Source organism: Magallana gigas, chromosome 7 (assembly GCF_963853765.1).
Source record: "Magallana gigas chromosome 7, xbMagGiga1.1, whole genome shotgun sequence".
Lineage (NCBI taxonomy): Eukaryota > Metazoa > Mollusca > Bivalvia > Ostreida > Ostreidae > Magallana > Magallana gigas.
Window position 1 is genome coordinate 17292073 of NC_088859.1, and position 21081 is coordinate 17313153.

At 35.5% G+C, this 21081-nt stretch overlaps 1 protein-coding gene across 35 annotated transcripts in view; it reads left to right on the forward strand.

Annotated features, from left to right (window-relative positions):
- LOC105332198 (sorbin and SH3 domain-containing protein 1) overlaps window positions 1–21081 on the forward strand; it is a 65182-nt gene that overhangs the window by 19260 nt on the left and 24841 nt on the right. For 16 of the 35 annotated variants that reach the window (XM_066065565.1, XM_066065573.1, XM_066065567.1 and 13 more), the window contains 14 exons: window positions 240–371; window positions 477–566; window positions 1562–1876; window positions 2662–4593; window positions 6543–6596; window positions 8855–9042; window positions 9828–10146; window positions 11436–11489; window positions 13745–13941; window positions 16404–16479; window positions 18037–18081; window positions 19771–19791; window positions 20029–20091; window positions 20669–20722. In XM_066065565.1, coding sequence (XP_065921637.1) covers window positions 240–371; window positions 477–566; window positions 1562–1876; window positions 2662–4593; window positions 6543–6596; window positions 8855–9042; window positions 9828–10146; window positions 11436–11489; window positions 13745–13941; window positions 16404–16479; window positions 18037–18081; window positions 19771–19791; window positions 20029–20091; window positions 20669–20722 — 3540 coding nt within the window. Of the gene's footprint in view, window positions 1–239; window positions 372–476; window positions 567–1561; window positions 1877–2661; window positions 4594–6542; window positions 6597–8854; window positions 9043–9827; window positions 10147–11435; window positions 11490–13744; window positions 13942–16403; window positions 16480–18036; window positions 18082–18714; window positions 18763–19770; window positions 19792–20028; window positions 20092–20668; window positions 20723–21081 lie in introns of all 35 variants that reach the window. The other 19 variants (XM_066065581.1, XM_066065568.1, XM_066065575.1 and 16 more) reach the window with 19 other exon arrangements.

Sequence of the window (21081 nt, forward strand, 5' to 3'; positions counted from 1 at the left end):
TCTGTGCTTTTTATGTGAAATCAGAAAGAAATTAAATATTGAAAAGATCTGCTTATATTATAACCAGAATATTAATTGCTGCAATATAGCTGAAATCCTAATCTTTATTGCTCTGTAATATTGTATGTCTTTCTCTAGCTCTTTCTTATGAACTGTTGCGTTTTCTTGTGCATAATGATTCACATAATTTGGTACACCATTTGGAGGAAATGAAATGACAGATTTGTATTGAATTTTAGGGGAGCAGACCACAAAGTCCTACAAACCAGTGTCCTTCTCCAACAACCGTGTGGCTACCACAGCTACCACCAACAGCACCACCTCTGTGCGGCCCGCCACATCATCATCGGTCACAGTGCACCCAAGTCTTGGTACGTTATCCAATCACCAGGGGGTAAAAAAAGAAACGTTTTGAAATATTCATGATATCAAGATTTTTTTCCAGTATTGTATGTAACTTTGTGGTCGTTACACAGGTCGAATATCCAGGTCTGTCCCATCAAGCCCTAGATTTAGGTCCAAACTCATGGTCCCTATATCTCCCAAACCTCTGCAGAGGATCAGGGGTAAAAAACAAAATACTTTCTGTGGATGACTAGATGTGTGATAAAGCCTGGCAATCCGCAATTCTCTCTTGGAATCTAAAAAGGAAATGCTACTTACAAGCTCTTGGCTCACATCAAGCAAGCACACGTACATGTCATACAAACACATTGCTAAGTTTATATTGTTTTATGCACAATTGCATGGTGTGAATACCCCCTCTTACCCAACAGTTCTAAAAATTTTGCTTTAGTTGATACATGTTGCTTTCATGATCCAAAATGTTTCTTTCAAATTTGAAGTTTTCATTTTTTGTTCAAGAAATAATGTCAGAAATAATTTTCATAGAAACCTTCAGGGAATTTGTGAAAAACAAATGAATTATTAAAAATAATTCTTCATGATCTACTGATTTTTTGGAATTTCTACTCCGTAAACCTAAACAGTCAATATCTTCTGTAACTAAGCTGTTTTTGCTACCGCTTTATTTTTTTTCAAAGTCTGCTTATAGATCTGCAGTGATAAGTGAAACAAACTGATACCATAATTGTGTATCGATGTTGTAAAGTTTCAATATTTAATGGTGATACATGAACCTGTGATCATTTTGTTTGTTTCAACAGGGACTATATGCTAGAGTAGAATTTGAGTGTAAAGTTATGTAGTATGAAATCAGGCTGAAAAGCTTAAATAAACACATGGAATATAAGGACAGTCCCTGTTGAAAAAAAAAATTGATGTTGTCAATGATCAGACAAGGAGATAATTATGCTAATAATAATCTGCATTCAAGATCTGATATCATGCATAAAGAATTACTACTGAAATAGTACACAAAATGTCAAATAATTTTTCATATATGATTAATATTTATGAAATGTTCAGTTAAACATTAAGAAAAGTAATTGATGAATCAAAATCAAAGCAAAGATAATTTTGCTTCAGCAAAAAAAGAGGTAGCAGTTGGTCTCCTTGTCTGAGCTGCTCGCTGTTAGAGCCTTAATGTTGTTCTATGTAGTCTGCTCCACTATAGATTCCTCCTGGGACCGCTCCTCCCCCAGTCTCTGGTCCACCTCCTATTACACCAGTGACTCTGCCCGCTCATCACCGGTCATTTCACCAGCCATTCAGCGGCGGCACTTGCCCAAACCCGCACCTCCTCCCAAACCCAAGAGTAAACCGATTCCTATAATGGGTTCTAAGAGTCTGCCTGAAGCAGATACCCTGAGCAATTTCACTACACCCAGTGCTTCCCCGGGTAGCTCCTCAAAGGGTCTGGATCTGTTCTTCCGACAGATGGAAAAAATATCAAAGTTAGGCAGCGATGAGCAAGGTAGATGGTTTCGTGGCCAATGCATGAATATTCCTCCCCTCACCTATTCTCTAGTGCTTTTCTGTGCTCTTCTGGTGTTTTTTGAACTTGATTTGAGTTCAGCATGACAATGAAATTGTTTCCATTTATTATTTTTTGACAGTTGTGTTCAATATATTGATTTGCATTGTTTCTGTTCTTGTACTAATTGTCTTTCTGGAGTTACCTCTCCTGACTTTTATTCACATTCACATCTCTTACCCAATTCTTATCTGTGAAAAAAAAACCCTTGCACTTGATCTGAAATCTATCATTCCTCATAGAAATAACCACTTAAGGTAAATGAAAAAAACCAGCAGTGAACATTCTGACATTAACTCCTTAGATCATGTCTTGATAATTTTCTATAGAAAGAAAATCTATCCATTATTCAAAACCTTTTTGATTGACAAGACTGAAAGGAGTTGTGTATCATTAGAAAATCTTGTAATCAGATATCTTTGGTTAGGCTGTGGTAGATAATTGTTCAAAGCAAGCCATGTTTTATTTTAAGTTCATGTTTTGAGTTTATTCAGTTCCCTCATGTTACAATTCACATTTAGATCCTAGGATATTTTCATTTTTGTCTAGACTTTGTAATACACATACAATGTATTGCCATCTTCTTCGTTGAAAATCCTGAAGTTTAACAATTGATAAAACAATAACTAAACTAGATTCTGGCTTTCCTTGATCTGTTTTTGTGTTTGTTTGCTGTGAGATTGTTTAATTGAATTACTTTTGTTTCTCTCCTCTCGTGACATCAGACCCATCCCAAACAAAAATAGATGAACAGTCCCAGACCGTCATGTCTCTAACGCCAGAACCTCCATCCATGTTTGCAGATTCGCAGCCAAGGGAACTTAAGATACAACATGTGAACACTCCTAAAAACTTTCAGCATATGGGGTCCCCCCAAGGCAATACCAACCCAACAGTCACCAGAGAAATCAAAATCGAACACCATCCACCTTCACAAGGTAGGGAGATCAAGATACAACGAGCAACTCCACCCTCACATGGAAAATTCCACACTGTGGCTTCCTCTCCACAAACCTTAACTTATGCAAAGTTGGATAAGGTGGATGGTACTCCTACCTCAGTCAAAGGCTTTGACGGATGGAGTCCAGGCAGTGAACCGAAGCTACAGAGCTTCTCAAGTGAGGCAACTTTCACTCCTGTACAAAAGGACAGTAGTTTTGCAAAGGCAGACGTGTCTGAAGGTGCACATACTCCGAGAAAAGTTCATGAAATTCCAATTCAGTATTCTTATATGTCACCCAAGCAAACCAGCTCAGCAGAAACACCAGTCAGCCATTCGACTCCTAAAGAACATCATGTGAGAATTGAACAGTCTGTTCCACAGGAAAAGTTTGTTCACATTGAACAAGCTGCACCTTCTGAACAGAAAGTGGAAGTGGAGCGCCCTGTTCCAATTCATCACTCATTCAAACAGGAACATTCAATGGCTTCCCCCAAAAAGTCAGTTGAAATTGAAAGACAGGTCCCAGTTCAGTATTCATATAAAAAGGACTCTCCTGTCCCAATGGAACAGACAATAGAGCCTGTGCTGGTAGAGAAGCCAAATCCTGTAAAGCATATATTTGAAAGGCAACATGCACAGGATCGTTCTATGGAACTGGAGTGTCCTCTTCCAGCAAAACAAAACCCTTCCAGAGGTCATAACTTACCTCTAGAAAATTCTGTTCCACTGACTATACAGACATCATCTGCCCCAGATACAAGGAATTCCATCACTGAAGAAACCAGGTCCTATGACTCTGGAATAACCAGTCGGGGATCCTCTTGGCAGAGTGAGAACTTTGGGAAAGGGCAGGCTAATAACTACAGTCCTGGGTCTTATGCCACATTACCTGTGAAGAAATCACAACAGAAAATTGTGGCAGAGCCTGATTATGATGATGCTGAATTTCACTCATATTCAACTCTTCCAAATTTTAAGAAAAATCAAGGACACAGAGGGTATGAAAGTGAGGCTGAATATGGAAGGAAGCCCGACTTTCGATCAAAGTGGGCCCCACATAAAACTCAGCAACCGATATCTGAGGGTTATTCCACTGATGTTGATTTCTTTGTTAGGGATAATCGTAGCATTGGAAAAGGTCCTGCTAAAGGCTCTAGCAAACCTATTCAGATGGGGAAAGGCCCAAAACCATTTGACAGGGACTATATGTCTGATTTGAATAACATAACACAAGAGCTGATGTCCGGGGTGGATGCATACTTTGGTACCAAGGATAAATCTTCAAAAAAACCTGAAGATAAAGATCAGAGCTTCACATCTTCACAAGACAACCAAAGTGGTGTGTATTCTGTGAAAAGTCCAAGTTTTACTCCTGGAGACAGTCAGAGTTACACATCACCAAGAGAAATCCAAAGTCTAGATAACAGTTTCAGCAGTAGCTACAGAGAGCCGTCCCCTGAACCTAAACAGGTAGATCTAGGGAAAAAGATAGGAAGTTTATTTTCGAGTCCACCAAAGCAAGTCGTGGAGACCTCAGACAATGAGAGTTATCCACGCTTGCCGGTACCGGAGGGATTTGAAGATTCTGGGAGTGAGACCTTGCCGGAGGAGCAGAGGGACAGAGCGAGGATGCCCTGCCCCCGATTTGTCCAGCTACAGGTTCACCATGAGGAGGCTCCTCCCAGCATTCCTCACTGTGATAAACAAGGTTCAGGTAGGCATGGTGTTCTGATGCATGGTGTTCTGATGCATTGAACTTCCAGCATGTGAACACTGCACTTGGATGAACACACTAACAGGACAGTTCAACCCCGGCATGTGAGGTTCCGAGTCAGCATGGGACGTAAACTAATATGTTGATCTTCCTTCAAACTAAAAATTGGCATTAAAAATTGTCTTGTTCCTGAATAATGAAACCTATACAAACCCCCATACTAATCCATGTCCAGACTTCATTTTCAGTTTTTTAATCACTTTTTTTTGCAGCGCACAATTTAATATTATTTTATTTGTTTCTGAAAATGCAAACATAGAAGCCTATATTCTTTTAGTTCTGAGTATAAAAGTTTGTGTTTATTTAGAGAAATGTTTTTAATGCTTCATTTTTGGTTCTAGTTTTTTTTATGCTTTATACTTTCAGCAGTTGATTTATGGATTGTTCTTAGGTTCTCTTAGTGTTATTTCATGTAACATTGTGTCTGTGGTTTGTCCCATTGGATGCTGATATACTGTGCATGAAACATGCAGTAGAGTACCAGTTTATATAGAATGATAAGGAATTTGGCTGGCCCAATACAGTAATTATCATAATTTGACATTTCATTTCTGTTGTGTATTGATTTATTCTGGATAAGTCAAGTATCATATGGCTTGTTTTATGTATTCTTGGACATATTGGTGTGTTACATAGACTTGGTTTCTGGTAAAAAGGAAATTAGGGGAAGTCATACACTAAAAGCTGAGATTTTTGCAACTATGGAAGGACAGGATTTTCTTCTTTCTGGATAAGATCAAAATCTTGGACCAAATACTCTGTGGGTGATGTCAATCAATAGTTCTGATTCCGGTCCAGCACATCATGGACATTATAAACACTTAATAACATTAGGCATTTGCCAGAATGTTTCTTGAAGCATCTGGCTAGGTCATTACAGTGTAAAGTTAGGAAAGACTGTCTTTGTGATCAGTGTTATATAAGGAATTATAGCATACAATGGCAGTTGTAAGACCTTGGAAGTCTCTCTCTAGCTGTAAGTATTGACTTCACAGTAAATGTTCTCAAATTTCCTTGTTTATGGAATGTCTTGCGCAGTATTTACAAAATTACTAGTGTCTTCAGTTTTATCTCCATTTCATTCAAATTGTTTAATTCAGTTGTGAATGATTCAGAGGGGAAATTAGGATGAATGAAAAAAGTTTCTAGGTCATGGTAAAAAAAGAAATCTGAGATGAGATTAGCAGTATGGTTCAAAAGATAAGAAATACTAAAGGAGATTAGATACAAAAACAGTGCTCATTGAAAGGAAGTAAGCAAAAAAAAGAAAGAGGGGAGCTAACTTACTTCCCTCTTTTGATCAAAGCAGACGGCAACTCATCATTGCAACATCTGCAACACTTGCACAGTCATTTCCTCTGTTTCCATCAATACCAAGTGATACAATTCTCAGATAGCTGGGAAAAGATCTCTTAGATTTGTGCGAGGCAGGTGTAGATTTTTAAAGGTGGTATTTGCTGGTATTTTAAGGTTTGAAAGCTAGGTCGATGACATATACCACTAGCAATTGTGTATCTTCATCTGTGATTAGTTTAGATGCTCACTTAAGCCATGACAAAAAGCATTTGTGAATCATTCAGCCCAGAGATAAAAGCAATATGCCCATTTTGTTATTCTCTTTCTATAAAGGGCTACCTAGCTCAGTTTGTATTGTGGTTAGCTATACTTTTATGATTTTCCTTTTTGGCAAAGCTTTCCTTGCATTGTTTCGATAGTGTTTTTGTAGTTTAGTTATTAGATAAGAATATATTGCTTTGTTTGCTGGTTTTTCCAAGATAACTTCAGATGAAGACTCAATGATTAATTAATGTCTTGCTTATCCGTGGCAAGAATGTGAAGAGGGTTCTGAACTACCAATTAACCCAATGTATCGTTTTTGTTTTTATCAGTGAATGACAACAGAGATGAGTATGGGCAGCAGCCAAAGCAATTCAACAACTTGGGTAAGTATCTTAAAATAATACTTTTAGTTTAAACATCCATTCATTAAATTAATTGGAGTGTTAATCTTTTCTTTCTATTCCAATTTAAGTTCTCAAAATTCCAATTTATTCTCAAAATACAAAATGTATTTAACTGAAATAATCACTTACAGAATGTTTTGGATTCTTTCTAAAATTAGATTATTTGATGGCTACCATTAATTTTCAAAGTTATGCTCAATATAAATGTTCATTCTATAGATATCCAAATATATATTTATATAAAAATATATTTACTTTGTAACTTCAAATTGTTTTTATTTGCGGTTCATAAAGGCGAAAAGCTTACATTTCTTTGATGTACGTTTATGGTGTAATAAGAGCAGTTATGTGGCCAGATGTTGCCTCGCAATCAACCGGTCACAAACCTATCGTGAATCTTCATTGATCAGAAATATCGATACAGTTAAATCAGGGCCCAACTGCAACCGATAGGTCACTCACAGTTTCAATTTCACCTTTTATCACCAAGGCTGTCTTAATTCTAATCAAGGGGTGGATTTTAAACGTTTGCTTTCATTGTTTTGGGTAGTGTAATTGGCCCGTATTGATTTCTCATTGCGTGCTATGGATGCGCTCACAATGCGTTGCTGAATGGCTGAATGGGGTTCATCACCAGCAAGGAGAATTAGGATTTGACACTATTCATGGATTACAATCATGAAAAGGCATCCACCATGTGGAGCACAATTGTTTGTGTGTGGAATTAGATCTTCCGAAAAACCTATGCACAGTTATGACAGTGAGAGTGTCAATTCTTCAATGGTTGGTAGTAGATCATTGGTAATGATTGTGTAGGAGAGATAGGAGAGAGATTTTCCCTTGGCCTGTTTATTGAAGGTGTCACTAGCTCTCTATGGTAGATTTAAAGTAATCCCCTCCAATTTGTCTTCACCAAATTGGATTGCAGGATTTTTTATGTCCGTTTAAAGTGACAGACGGGAGAGAAACCTATAATTTGTACCACAATTTTGCATACAAAAGTCACAGTATACTTACATATATACACAATGTTGTCTTGTGAGGTTCCAGACCTAGGTGGCAATTGTCACAAATTAAGTCAGATTTCATAGTGGAAGAAGAGGGAAATCGACCATTTAACAATTAATGTGAAAATATAGTTGTTCAGTGAAATCTTGTGTCTGGAATTGCAAAGGTTGGTTGCAGAAGATTTTTGTTGAAAAAAAAATCAGGGTTTTCTTCTCTTTATACTATGATTTTATTTTTCGCTCTTCTTGTTAGCTGAATTTGAATTCATGATTTGGATGATTGTTAGGAAACGGAATTAGGGCTGATTTGATTATCCATGTATACGTCTGCCTGTGTGCATACTGTAGACGTATTTTTTTCCACGGGGTCATAATTCCGCGGAATCACAATATCAATTTAATCCGCGGGTAAAAATTTACGCGGATTCTTTGAACGAAAAAAAAATCATTTGAATAACTATTATTAAATATAGTTCGGAGCGATTTTCATTACATAGAATTTGTCCAACTTTGGACTTAAATTGTAAGAACTGTTCACAGTGAACAGTAATTATCGGTTGTGCACTGGTCGGTAGTCATTAGTTAGCCGTCAAGATGTTACGACGCTGGCTAAAATCGTCTGAGACACCATTTAATCTTTATTAACTGTCAATTTACGGGTTCTCGTGTCGTTTAAATTATGAGTTGATTTGTTTAATCAATTAAAAATCAGAGCACAAGGGATCTAAAAATTGCAGTAAAAACACGGGTCTTAGCGTATAGTTAATTGGGTCATTGAAAGACAGATCCGCTTGGGGCTATTTGTCGTCTGACACGTGCCGTTATCTCAAGCTTGGAGAAGTTTAAATTTCATGTAAGTAAATTTACAGAAAATTCAAATCTTTAGGAGATTAAATTATTTATTATGTGAATTCTCAATACAAATTTGTTTGACAGTTTGCATAGATAAAGACGATATACATTGGGTACACGTGTATGCAAGTGTTCTATAATGTAGTAACTTCCGATTACTAGTATCCTTATTCATGTAATGCAATTCCAAAATGCACTTTAAGTACACTGGGAAAAAATTCCGCGGACAATTTGTGCCCGCGTTCATAGCGTAAATAAATACCACGCGGACAAAAGTACTTCTACAGTATTCTAGTGTATCTTTTAGTTTACATGTAACCATATTAATTTAAAAAAAACTGTAATACACTGTAAATTGAATGTTTTTTCCTGATGTAGATCAACCACAACCAGAATCTCGGTCCTTCTTCGAACAGCAGAAAGCCAAGTCCCCTCGGTCCCCTACTAATCTGGTGAAGAGCACTCCAGCTATCTGGAAACCTTCCGGTCCTTCCCTAGTAAAGAAGGAGTACAAACCGGTGCGACTGGATACCTCACCCAAACCGGAAAAACGGTTCAACCAAAAGGTTAGCCTCCACCTATTCTCTAATAAGAGTTTTTTTTTTCAGGTGTTCCATAGCCAATTGTGCCTCACTTGAAATCCAAGTTTCATGTGAATCTTCATGTGAAATTCACATGAATTTAGAGTGAGGCAAAACAGCCTGTATGATATTTTGTCATAGGGGATATTCACCTCGGCTGTCAATGTTTCTTAGTGTGGATCAATGTCTGCTCACTGTGTAATGTGAACAATGATGCATTTGGCATGTTGGACAGCAGAGGAGGTACTGACCCTTATTTCCTTGTATAAAGGAGCCAGATTAGCAAAGTAGTAAATCACTGTTAAGATAAACAATGCAATATTTTCTATCTTTTGCTAAATTCCCAACAATTTGAAGTAATTTATGCCACTCTGTTACAGATTTACTGATGTTAATTTATTTTTCAGTAATGTATTATCAAATGAATTTCTCTGTTTGATACTGTTCCAATTGCATGTTTGAAATGAGTAATTCTAATTAATCTGTAGTTAATACAGTGAACTAAGCCTTTAACTTGTGGATATTTTTACTGCTGATCAGCAATTGCACTGCATTAGTATTAAATATTTCCAAACATGTTTTGGGTGGAGAAGTGTTCATGAGCCATTTTTATTTTGGAACTGACACTTATTTTTACTATATCCTATATGAATAAATTTTGCAATCGAAGTTAAGGTGGATCCACCAATGGTGACCAAATGTGAGAAGATTTTGTTGGTGTGTGTATTGTAAGCGCAGAAAGTTTGTTATCTATGTTCAATGGTTTGTAGAAAGAAGAGCAAATAACCTCCCCACCCCAAGAGGAGAGCTTCACCAGCCACTCTGCAGCGGACGATGACAGCAGCATGACAGACAGCATGCTGTCTGGTTACTCCTATGGGGCCCCGCCCCCCACTGCCTTCACTACCGCCTCACCCACCATCAGCACGGACACTGGCCCCTCCAACACCTTCGCCTCCCACGGACACATGAACGGGGGCCAGGAGAGGGACGTGGACAGTCGTCACTACCCCCACAGAGAGGAACCCAGTATAAGCCGACTGCCATCCACTCAGAGTCCCTATGTCACACTGCTGCAGAAAAACAGAGGTAAACATCTAGAGTTCTCTTGGAAATCATGTTTATTTTATTTCTCAAAGTTTCCCTTCTTTGGTCATGTTTTTGAAGTTTGTTTTTCATTCCCACTTCACTAAAAAAAATTTTGTTTTTGAATTTTGAAACCAAATTTTGTCCTCTCACATTTTTATGACCAAATCTTTCACTGTTTGTGGGTAGACAAGTCTGAGTGCCTGATGCTATCACAGTGGCTGTTTCATTTCAACTGAATGTTTAAGGCTAGTCGGAACAGTTGTAACAACCAAGTCCCGTAGATCTTGTCTAGTCGGGATGACTAGGGTTAGAAAAATGTTGTCGTTTTTCAGTGATTTTCACAAGGTTTGATTGGTTGTGACATACTCCTGACTAAAGTGTCAAACAGTTACCTAGATCTGGAAGTCATCAGTGAAAACTAATGATGCGTGAATGCTCCCAATTTCTGCTGTTTAATTAGTTCAATTCTGAAGTGCAGGCATTTTTTTTTTATCCTGCCCAGACAGTAATTTTGCCAAATTGAAGAAAAACAAAGGGGAAGGGTATGTATCTAATGAAAAGAGGTATGATAGGTGGAAAATATGTAGTAGTGCAGGTTAAAGCCATTTAAAGGCCCCTGCAGGCCAAGATAAGGCTAGAACAGGGGTGTACAAACATTTGTTTATTCTGTAAATGCCCAGGGTTCTGACTGGTTAATATTATTACCGATTGTTACACATACCCTCAAACCCAAAGGTAGCACGATAACCTGGAGTGGTTTTGGCACCACTTAAAAACAACTCGGAAAAATTAATATAGAAGCACTGTTCTCTTGTATTGATTTGTTTAAAGCCCCGTAAATTCAAAGGGATTTGGGTGTTCTGTTTATAACTGGGAGCCAACACTGAAATCGGTTCCGGCAAGCGAGAATTAATGAAAATAATTGTGATTGGAAATTTGGCACTTGTGAGATCCAGGAAATGAAAGGTGTATTTCTATATTTATAAATAGTGAAAGTTTCGGACTTCTAACTGTGAAAATTGCTGAAGCGTGACGTGATAGATCAGGCACTGTCTCTTGTCCTTTTTTCCCCTCAGTACATTACACCTTGAGGAATTCACTGTGTTGGAATGTTAAATCTAGAACTGGCTAACTGTTGGTGTGTTTAAAATATTTATTTTAATTAATTACTCTTAATTAGTGAATATCCACCAATTAGAGTCTGGGATTTAATACTGTTTTATTTTTTCCGAGTGATTTGCTTGTTTTTTTGGATGACTGGTTTTTGCATGACCGTGTGATTATTTCAGAGAACGGCTATGAGGATTTGATCTCCGACCATCCATCTGTCGTAGTTACACAGGGTAAGATGAGGGGAACACGGAATGCTGCTTTTGTTTTTAGTTTTTATCTTATTTTTTTCTCAATTTCTATAATTTATTTTATTTCCTATGCACATAAATAGGGCTGTAATTAGCTGCCAATATGTGTACTGTACAGAATGCATCCATCACAGCTCGTTTGTGTTTATTTAAATACAGCTACTATATTATTAATTAAACCACAAGATCATCGTGATATTAATTAATTGATAAAACAAACTAATTAGGACTATAAAGTTCATGCATGCCTGGATCAGATTTGTCAAATAGTCTATATCTTTGTTTTTGGCTATACAGAAAGAAGTATTTTTCCTGTCTAGTTGTTGTATATACCTGGAGTATGGGCACTTTGCACTGTTTTTTGCAAATTAATTTACTATGCACTGTGTGAGTCATAAGGAAATAAGCTAGAGAGTGCATGTTTATCTTGCCTCGATTTGCAATAAGTATACATGTCAAATATAGGTATTTTAGCTTATCAGTGCCTTCTAATAAAGCTATTTCCTCGTATGTACTGGTTCAAGGTTAACAGATGATGGTGTCGAAAGAGAAATCATTGAATGCATTGAAGGGAAATAATTGATTTTTCATTTATCACTCACCTATATATAATGGTAATATGTGTAATTGCTCAAACACCTTTTACTAAATAGAAGTTTTAAAGGCAGTTCTTAACAGATATTAAATTTATTCAGGCACTATAATTGATATTTATTTGAAAGCTCTCTTTGAAATCTCCTTCATGAATTCTTTGATTTCTATTTGAGTCATCTTTTAAGTGATTATAGAGGGGGAAAAGGGGAAAGAAAAGAGATAGAAGAACACCCCCCCCCCCTTCCCACTTTAGAAGTGAATTTAAGGAATTGTAGAGATGAGAGCTTCCATGCAACCATTAGAAGTTCCAGCCATTTTTAGCGTTGGCTTCTGCATGCAATACACAATTATTATTGATAGCTGCCACAGTAAATTGTTTGTATATGTGGGAAGTGTTGAATAGGAGAAGTTGACGTGGGGTGAGCGATCGGTGGCAGGGGGAGATTAATGCTGCTTTGTGTCAATGTTGACTCTCTTTAAGGGGTGGATTGTACGAGCCTGTGTGTTTTTAGAAACAGTATAATGATTACTCTAAACGCTGCAAAGTTTAACCAATGTTTGACATTCCTTTGTGGATAGACTCTTGACTACTAATTTCTTGACTTAATGTGAATGTTGTTGCTTAAATCTACAATGGTACATCTGAGAAAATGTTAGGTCATCTTGTTTGTAATGGATTTAGTGTCATTATGTAAGAGAATTAGACTGAAAGCATTTATTTATTTTATAATTTACTTGAGTCTGTGTTTAAAAAAACTCTTACAGGAGAAATTATGGTTTAAGAATTTAATTTGACAATCCTTCCTTAGTTTGTGTCATCTTGATTGAAATAAGATATTTTCTGAGAAAAACATCACATTCCACAGTTTACAACTGTCTAATTGACATTGCACAGATAAGGAAAAATAAAATGAATTTAAAAATAAAAATCTTTGAGGTAAACCTTTTTAAAGCATTAAACTTTATGTCTGTTTTATTGATAAATGCTTTTTAGAAGAGTTGCCATTGTAAACTGTCACTCATAGGTTACATCTTGGTAACAATAACGGATAAGTAACAAGGCTGTTGTATTCACAAGGTGACAGAAATGTGTGTATTAACTGATTTAACGACCACTAACTTGTCTGTAATGTGAGGAAGGCACCTGTCAGGACCGACAATCTGATGTAGCCAGACACGACAGGCCGACTGTATCCCCCTCATACTGCAGCACATTCCTGACCGGTCGGGCGTGACATGTAAATGACCAGGAACAGACTTCATTCAGAACACTGCAGTCACACTTTACTACATACATTCCTGGGCCAGAAATACTGCATTGTGCCCCCAGGGCCAAAAAACGAGATGGAAAGATGTGTGATGGCTTTCCTTGATAATATTTGACTTGAGTTTCCTCTTTTTTCACTTAGTGACAAGAATAAGATGTTTTTGTTAAAAGGTAGACGAAAGGTGATTTAGCTACAAGCCTTTGTTGTCGAGTGCTGTGCTTGTTTTTTGTTAATGTTCATAGCTCTGGTGAGTTTTCATAACACTGAGGGCCTGGGATGATAATTTATAATTTATATGTATATTTTGATATGTATAAATACCTTTATGCAAAGGTAAAATTGTTGACACCATTTTTTCCTTTTCCACTTTTACAGAAGGTCAAATACCTAAAGGTGCAATATATATCTCGGAGCAAAGCTCAGTAAACGGAGGCGTGAAGACCACGGATACATACTATGCAATGCCTGCCAAAGAGGAAATCACGGACTCCCAAATCGTGGAACGAAAACCAAAGAAGTACGATGGAATTGGACCCATCGACGAGAAGGGCATGCCACTGGCCTTTAGAATGGTATGTGTTTTCTAAATGCTTGATATGTTGTTCACTGGTTAACCCTTTGTTTAATTATGAAGACATCAAGCTTCTTGTTGAAATTAATATGCAGTCCATGTTGCATGCGACTTGAGAAAATGTGTTCTTTTGAATAATTAATGCAGAATTGTAATTTTCACAAAATAAGGTTGTACACAACATACGTATGTGACTAGATAACATAGAAGCTTGATAATCATCAAAAGATATGTGTAAGGTTAAAAATAAGCAGTATAATCAATGTACAAAGCCCTGTGTCTCTGGCCTTTACAATGGAATGTAGCTCTAATGGTCTGGATAGCGTTAAACTAGACAGGTAGATGGAAGGTGCAAGCACTAATCAACCAAATTCTTGATCTGTTCGTCTGTATCACCCTTGATAATGGGGGAGGCTGTTAAAATGCTGTGCATAAAAAATCAACCTGTCTGTTAAAAAAAAGAGATTTTAATTGATTAGAAGAAGTTAAGAATTATTTATACCTGACTTAAAGGATAAGAAATTTTTTTGGTTTCTCAAGGGGTCATTAGGGGGATGAATTTATGCTTTTTAACAGTGGAATTTGGTTAGCAAAGGAATCCATGTGTCACTTAAAGATGATACATTAGTATGATAATTTTGATTGATGCGAGTTTGTGTTTAGTTTATAATCAGCTATGATTATCATCATTAAGACTGTTTAGAAGAAACCCCCGAAAACTTAATTTAAACCCTTGGGAATTTATGTCAAAACTGCCTGCCTTACTGATCTCTATGTATATCAATATTGTCTGTAAACAATTTTCTTTGTCCACCGCTAGTAAATAAGAAGAACTTAGAATACATGGTAGATTTGATTGTCTTGTAATAAAGCCCTTGGTTCTAAAAGTTAAAACCCTAAACAATAGATCAAAAAGTCACTTTTCAACTTTCAGTCAAGGTCATTTTGCATATGTCAAGGTCTAAGTTAATATTATAATGACTTCAAATTTGTCTGCATTGAAAGCATTTCGTAACTTACTGGATTAGTATGAACTTTAAAAAGAGCTAGGCTCTGTTTAGTGAACTATCCAAGTTGCATGGGGGAGGGGTATACCAGTAAGTCTTGTTAGGGCAGTTCTCTCGTGTCAGAGAGTACCGGACGGGTATTTAAAATTTTTTACATTCTTGAATTTTCTTTGTTGTGACATATTTTCATTGTTATGACATGACCTAATTTATTCTTTATCTGTATAGAACAAAAAGAAAAGAATTCAAAATTCTTTACACACTTATTCCCATTGTGAGGCAGCTATTGGTTGTTTAAATTTTGACGTATAATTACACCAATTTTGTGTATTCTGTATCCTGTACTTATGGGCTTTGCTTTTGTTGGTAGTATTTTCCAAATATATTCGAAATTGGAACATAAATATTTTTTTATAAGTAGAGCAAACACATCTTGAAACTGCACACCATGGGATATCTGTGGGAATCAAAGAGGGTCTTAAGAATTTAGTCCTGAGAAATTAAAATCAAATCAAACACCTGGAAATTGGAAAATCTCTGCGTTGTTGTTTACATTATAGAGACCCCTTAATTGAATAAAAAAAGATATTTCTGCCATTAGAATAAGGACTATCTAAAGAGGGATAGAATTGTTTTTTGTCCTGAATGGTCTTTTATGGAATTGATAAAGGTCAAGAGTTTGTCTAAGCCCAGGACTATTGAACTTTGACAATGACTTGAATAACAGTTATCCAAAATGAGATTAAAGTTACAGATACCTTTGATAAGGCGCTTCGTTATGATATGAATTTGATGTTTAAATCAGTGGGAGCAATCGCGGCTCTTTTCCAGCATTTAGAGATACGTGTGGATATCATTGCATCGGTCTTTGAAACCAGATATGATAATGAGGATATATTTGCATTCTTGCTCTTTTGTTAAGCTGTTTGTAGTTATTTAAGATTTGCAGGGGAAGATGTGTCAATTTGCAAATTAAGTACATTATTTCTGTCATACCCAACTATTATGTTTACTTTGATAGTTCAATTAACTCTTAACTGCTTATAATAAATCTTGGCAATGAAAAGGTTTGCATTGATCTCAGATATAACATATATCTGTTATTTGATTTGAAATCCAACTAGTACAAGTTTCCAAAATTTGTGTCACTAGGTTACTTCATAAAAAAATTAAAAATTTCTTATTTCAATGGAAAAATACTTTCCAGTACGTTGAAAATAGACATATTATTTTTCACCAACAAGCATATTTCCATAAAAGCTATATAGCTAGTACATATGTGATTCTGAAGAGGAAGAAAAAAAATCATTCTGTAAAACCATTCTATACTCTTGAAATCTTGAAAACTTAAAAAAAGTTTTTAAATTTTATAAAACATGAATGGGATATATGGTAGAAAAAATACAGGTTTTGGTCGAAGCTCTCTTGATTTTTTTCTACTTTTTATTTTTCACAGAATGTGGATGAAGAAAAGCAGCATGACTGGTACAAACAAATGTTCAAGAGTCTCCACAAAACCGGCAAGAAAGAAGGTAACCAAATTTGACCCAGAAAACTGAATGCTTATATAGTTATGAATTGGGTCAGTATGGTAATTTCAAGACCTATTTAATCAGTGTACTATCCTGTCTGGGTAACATAAATGGTGTTCTCAAGATCAGCAGGACTTGCATGTAAAGAGTTATTATAATATACCATAATTGTCCTAATAACAATAAAAAAATTGAAGAATATAAAGTGTTACTGATTTGCATAGTCACTTGGATACAAATTCTAAAAAAAATTGATTTATAAACAAGTAATTTTAAATCTTATTTTGTTCCATCAATTCAATATGGATTGCTAACAACTTACATGATCATTTATTTATGAAAATATTATGATTCACTTAAAATGCAGATAAAGACATCAACCCTCAGCAAATTATGAAACTTGATCTTTATTTACCAGTACTATGTACTTAAAAGTGAATCCAAATTAACCTGTAAAAATCTTGCAATTATATCCACAAATTTGGCCCACATAAATTTAAATGATTTCAAGAGAATAAGCTTAAAATTTTGGAAGATAAGATCACATTTAATATTGATATGCACATATTGGAGAAAGCTGTGGTTATTAGGATGACTATGGTATAGGTTTTTTTTGTAAACATGTACTATATTAAGTGAACATCTGTGTTGTCGGTTATTGTCATTGTCAGTATTAACAGTACAATGTGATACTGTGTTAGTAACATGAGTGACTGGCATGTTTTATAAACCATGTTCTGAAATGGATGCCCCATGTATCATACTAGTAGATTGAATTTCACTGTAACCTAATAGCTGTAGAATGTTTCTGTCATAACACGGCAAATTCTACAAATCCCTATGGATATACTAGGGTCAGTTTACACAAAGCTACAGGATGGAGAATTAAACGTGTTGACATTAGTGTGTACATTTATCATTTTGTAAACAAAGATGCCTTAAGTTGAATATGTTTATTTATCCTTTAATTCATTTCCTTAAGTGGTCCGACAGAATCAAAGTTCTAAAAGAAAATAAAAAGCTGTTAAAATGGAAACTGATGGATTTGGTGTTGGAGCAAAAATTTCAGTACCTGAGTATGCAAAATGATATTGTATGGATCTCCCAATAGATTTTACCAAGCTGTTAAATTTGAGGAGACAAAAGACCTTCCATTTCATTAGTTGACAGAAAATATTTTGTTTCTGGGTTAAGTTGGCATATGCCTGTGTTTGTTTTTGCTGTCAACCTTTGGTCTTTTAAACAAATATGCTATTCTTTGGGGTTTTTGTCCCATGAAAATTGGGTTCCAAAAGGAAAAAAAATCCCCAACAGAGACAGGGGTAGCCCATTTATTATCATTAGGATGCATTTGTTCCTATTTACATTAGGTTTTGTAGTTAAGATTAAATAATGTTAAGCAGGTGCCCCTTTTTCATCAATCAAAGAACAAAAGGGTTTTTTTTGGTAATCAAAATTTTTTAAGGTAGTTTGCCATTTTTAAAAGAAAATTCTCTCCATGAATTATGACAGCTCAGCATACCAAGGTGTTAAAATTGCATGTTTGTGACATTTCAGAGCTCATGGACACAAGCTGGATCAAAGTCTCTAGTACTAGATCTGGTAGTGTATTATGTAATGTAACAACCTTCAGTATCATTTGTCTTTACAGACAGATTCCTCTTTGTACAGTGTAGTAGTATATGTAATAGCTAGACTGTTACTGTGTATACAAATCAGGGTGTTTTTTTTTTCCTTTAAATTTTTTTTTTACACATTACAAAGTTTTTTTTTTAATTTAAAGTGTGAATTGGTATAAAGACTAACCTTTCAAGAGCTTTTTTTTTTTTTTTTTTTTTTTTTTAGTGAACTTTAATAAAGGTTCTTAGAAATGAAACAATGTAATTTTGTTAAGTACCATAGGAAGCTGAACAAAGGAACATCGTGTTCACCATAGACTTTCCATTCATGTAAATATAGACGTGAAATTTATCTAGTAGGCAGTAGTGTCTTTTCAGCCCTATATAAGTGGTACATAATTGTAGCAATATTGCACACATATAAGTGTACTTTGAAATTAGAACTTAGAGTATGGAAAGTAGGAAATATAGCAAACTCATTGAAGGTATAGTAACCTAGTGCATTAGATACTGTACTTACAGTCTGGTCGACTCTAACAAGTTCATGTAAGAATAGGAACAACAATTTGCTTTTGGTTTCTGCCTTGTGGTGAACATTGCAGGCTATTTCTTTCAGATCTGGAAGAGTTAGCTAGACTTATGGATAGCCTTTTTCAAGACGCAGGTTGATATATCAAGCATTGAATTTATTTTCCCTTAATTTGCACTGTTACTTGCATCCCAGAGCAAACTGTTTGGCATTGCATACTGAATTGTTTTTCAGTATGCTTTGAATCGGGCTGGTGGAATTATTAATGATTAAGTTTTGATTCGAGTTGACAATCTTCACTATGTGACACTTTGATGCAACATCCTGCTTTCTCTTGCTTTGATTTCAAATGATTGGCATGACATTTTTAATACTCCAACGACCAATAGCATGTTTTGTTCCCTCCGAAATTCCCCACCATTACAATTTCCCTCTAACTCTCATTGTGCATTAAACCAATAATTCTGTGTAAATAAAATGATACCTATTTTAATGACATAGATACATATATATACATTACAGATTTGGAGCCTAAGGGTATATATATATTTTACTGAACTGTAACTACTACTTTCGTCCAGTGTTTAATGTCATTTATGTGTGCTCTTTAAAATCTGTTGGTATTACACCTACTTAATATTGATACCAGTTTTCAGAATGAATAGAGACATTGAATTAGACACTTGTTACCCCAAATAGGATTAAATAACAATATTGTAATCCAAGCTTTAAGGCCTTAAGCACCCGTAACCTGTTTAAATTACACAGCCTAAAAAATGGGTCACAGGAGATCATCTTCATGCAAATATAAATTTTTGGTCAATCAAATTGAGTTCAATTTTTATTTAATTCGCCAAAAATTTTGACATTTTTTTTAGATCTTTATTTGTAAGGCTTATGTTTGGTTAAACTCCCCTTTAATTGACATGTCTGTTGTATGTGTATTACATAACATGTGTGAATCACTGCATGCTTGATGCAATCAATATGTTGCAGTTCATTTGTGTTTTTTTTTTAAATGTCATTGTCATTTAATCTGCACATCAGTTACACCAGACTGTGCATCCTACTGTGTTAGTTTGTTGAAAATTGTGAGCATTTCAGTATATTCTTTTTTGTTTTTTACTCATATGCTTTCTGAAGTCAAAAATATTTTCGGAACGGGTGAGAATGATTTGTTACAAATTTATTTTAAATGGATTGTTTCTATTTAAAACTTTTAGGTTTTTTTTTTATGTGAATGTCTGTTGTCAAAATGATTTGATGTTCATAGAAAATTTTAGTGTATGCATTTTGAACTTGAAAATAACATTCAACTGTATATTATCCTAAAGCAGACCAGTGACTTTAAAATACTTGTAAACTATATAGTTTAAAGCAACTTTTTGTTTTGTTTTCCAGACTCAAACTCCTACAAACCAACATATGCATTTCCTGAGGAGAAAGAATCTCCAAAACCTAAAGGTACCAGTATATATAAACACAGCAAACTTTGTTGTGGCAGATTGTATACTGCTAGAATCCCACATTTATATAAACGGATACCTGTAGTAATGAAGTAGTTTGTATTATCTTTATCCTTTTATGGAAGTGTTTTGATTGCCAGTAGTGTTTAATGGATTGTATGTGACGTCGTCTACCATTAACAATGGAAATTTATTACATTATCAATCATACTGTTTGTAGGTGGCTCTAAGTTTAAAATAGTTTAGTGTTAAATGATAAAGAGGTAGCATAAATACAAAATAATCGAATTCTGAGAGAGAGAGAGAGAGAGAGAGAGAGAGAGAGAGAGAGAGAGAGAGAGAGAGAGAGAGAGAGAGAGAGAGAGAGAGAGAGAGAGAGATGAATGGATGAAAAGACATATCATGAACATCTTTTGCATGAGAAACCCAGGTGTATTGTGTCAATGATTAATCTTCTGCTAGCTTGATTTCCCTCTTGTGTATATTATATATATTGTAATGGTAGATTTACTCCCCTTCACCTAGTGTTGTATCTGTGTTGTTGCATGTGATCATCTACCTCCATGTTATTTTAGATCCAGAACCTCCTAGTCCTCCTAAACTTGTCGTAAAAGAGGAAACAATCTCCAGTAAGTGGTGAATAGTGCATACTGTAAGGACAGGGATATTTGTAACTGTAAGGATAGGGATATTTGTAACTGTAAGGATAGGGATATTTGTAACTGTAAGGATATTATAATTGTAACTAAGGATAGGGATATATGTAACTGTAAGGATAGGGATATTTGTAAGGATAGGGATATTTGTAACTGTAAGGATAGGGATATTTGTAGGTATAGGGATATTTGTAACTGTAAGGATAGGGGTATTTGTAACTGTAAGGACAGGGATATTTGTAAGGATAGGGATATTTGTAACTGTAAGGATAGGGATATTTGTAAGGATAGGGATATTTGTAACTGTAAGGATAGGGAGAAAGAAAGTGGGG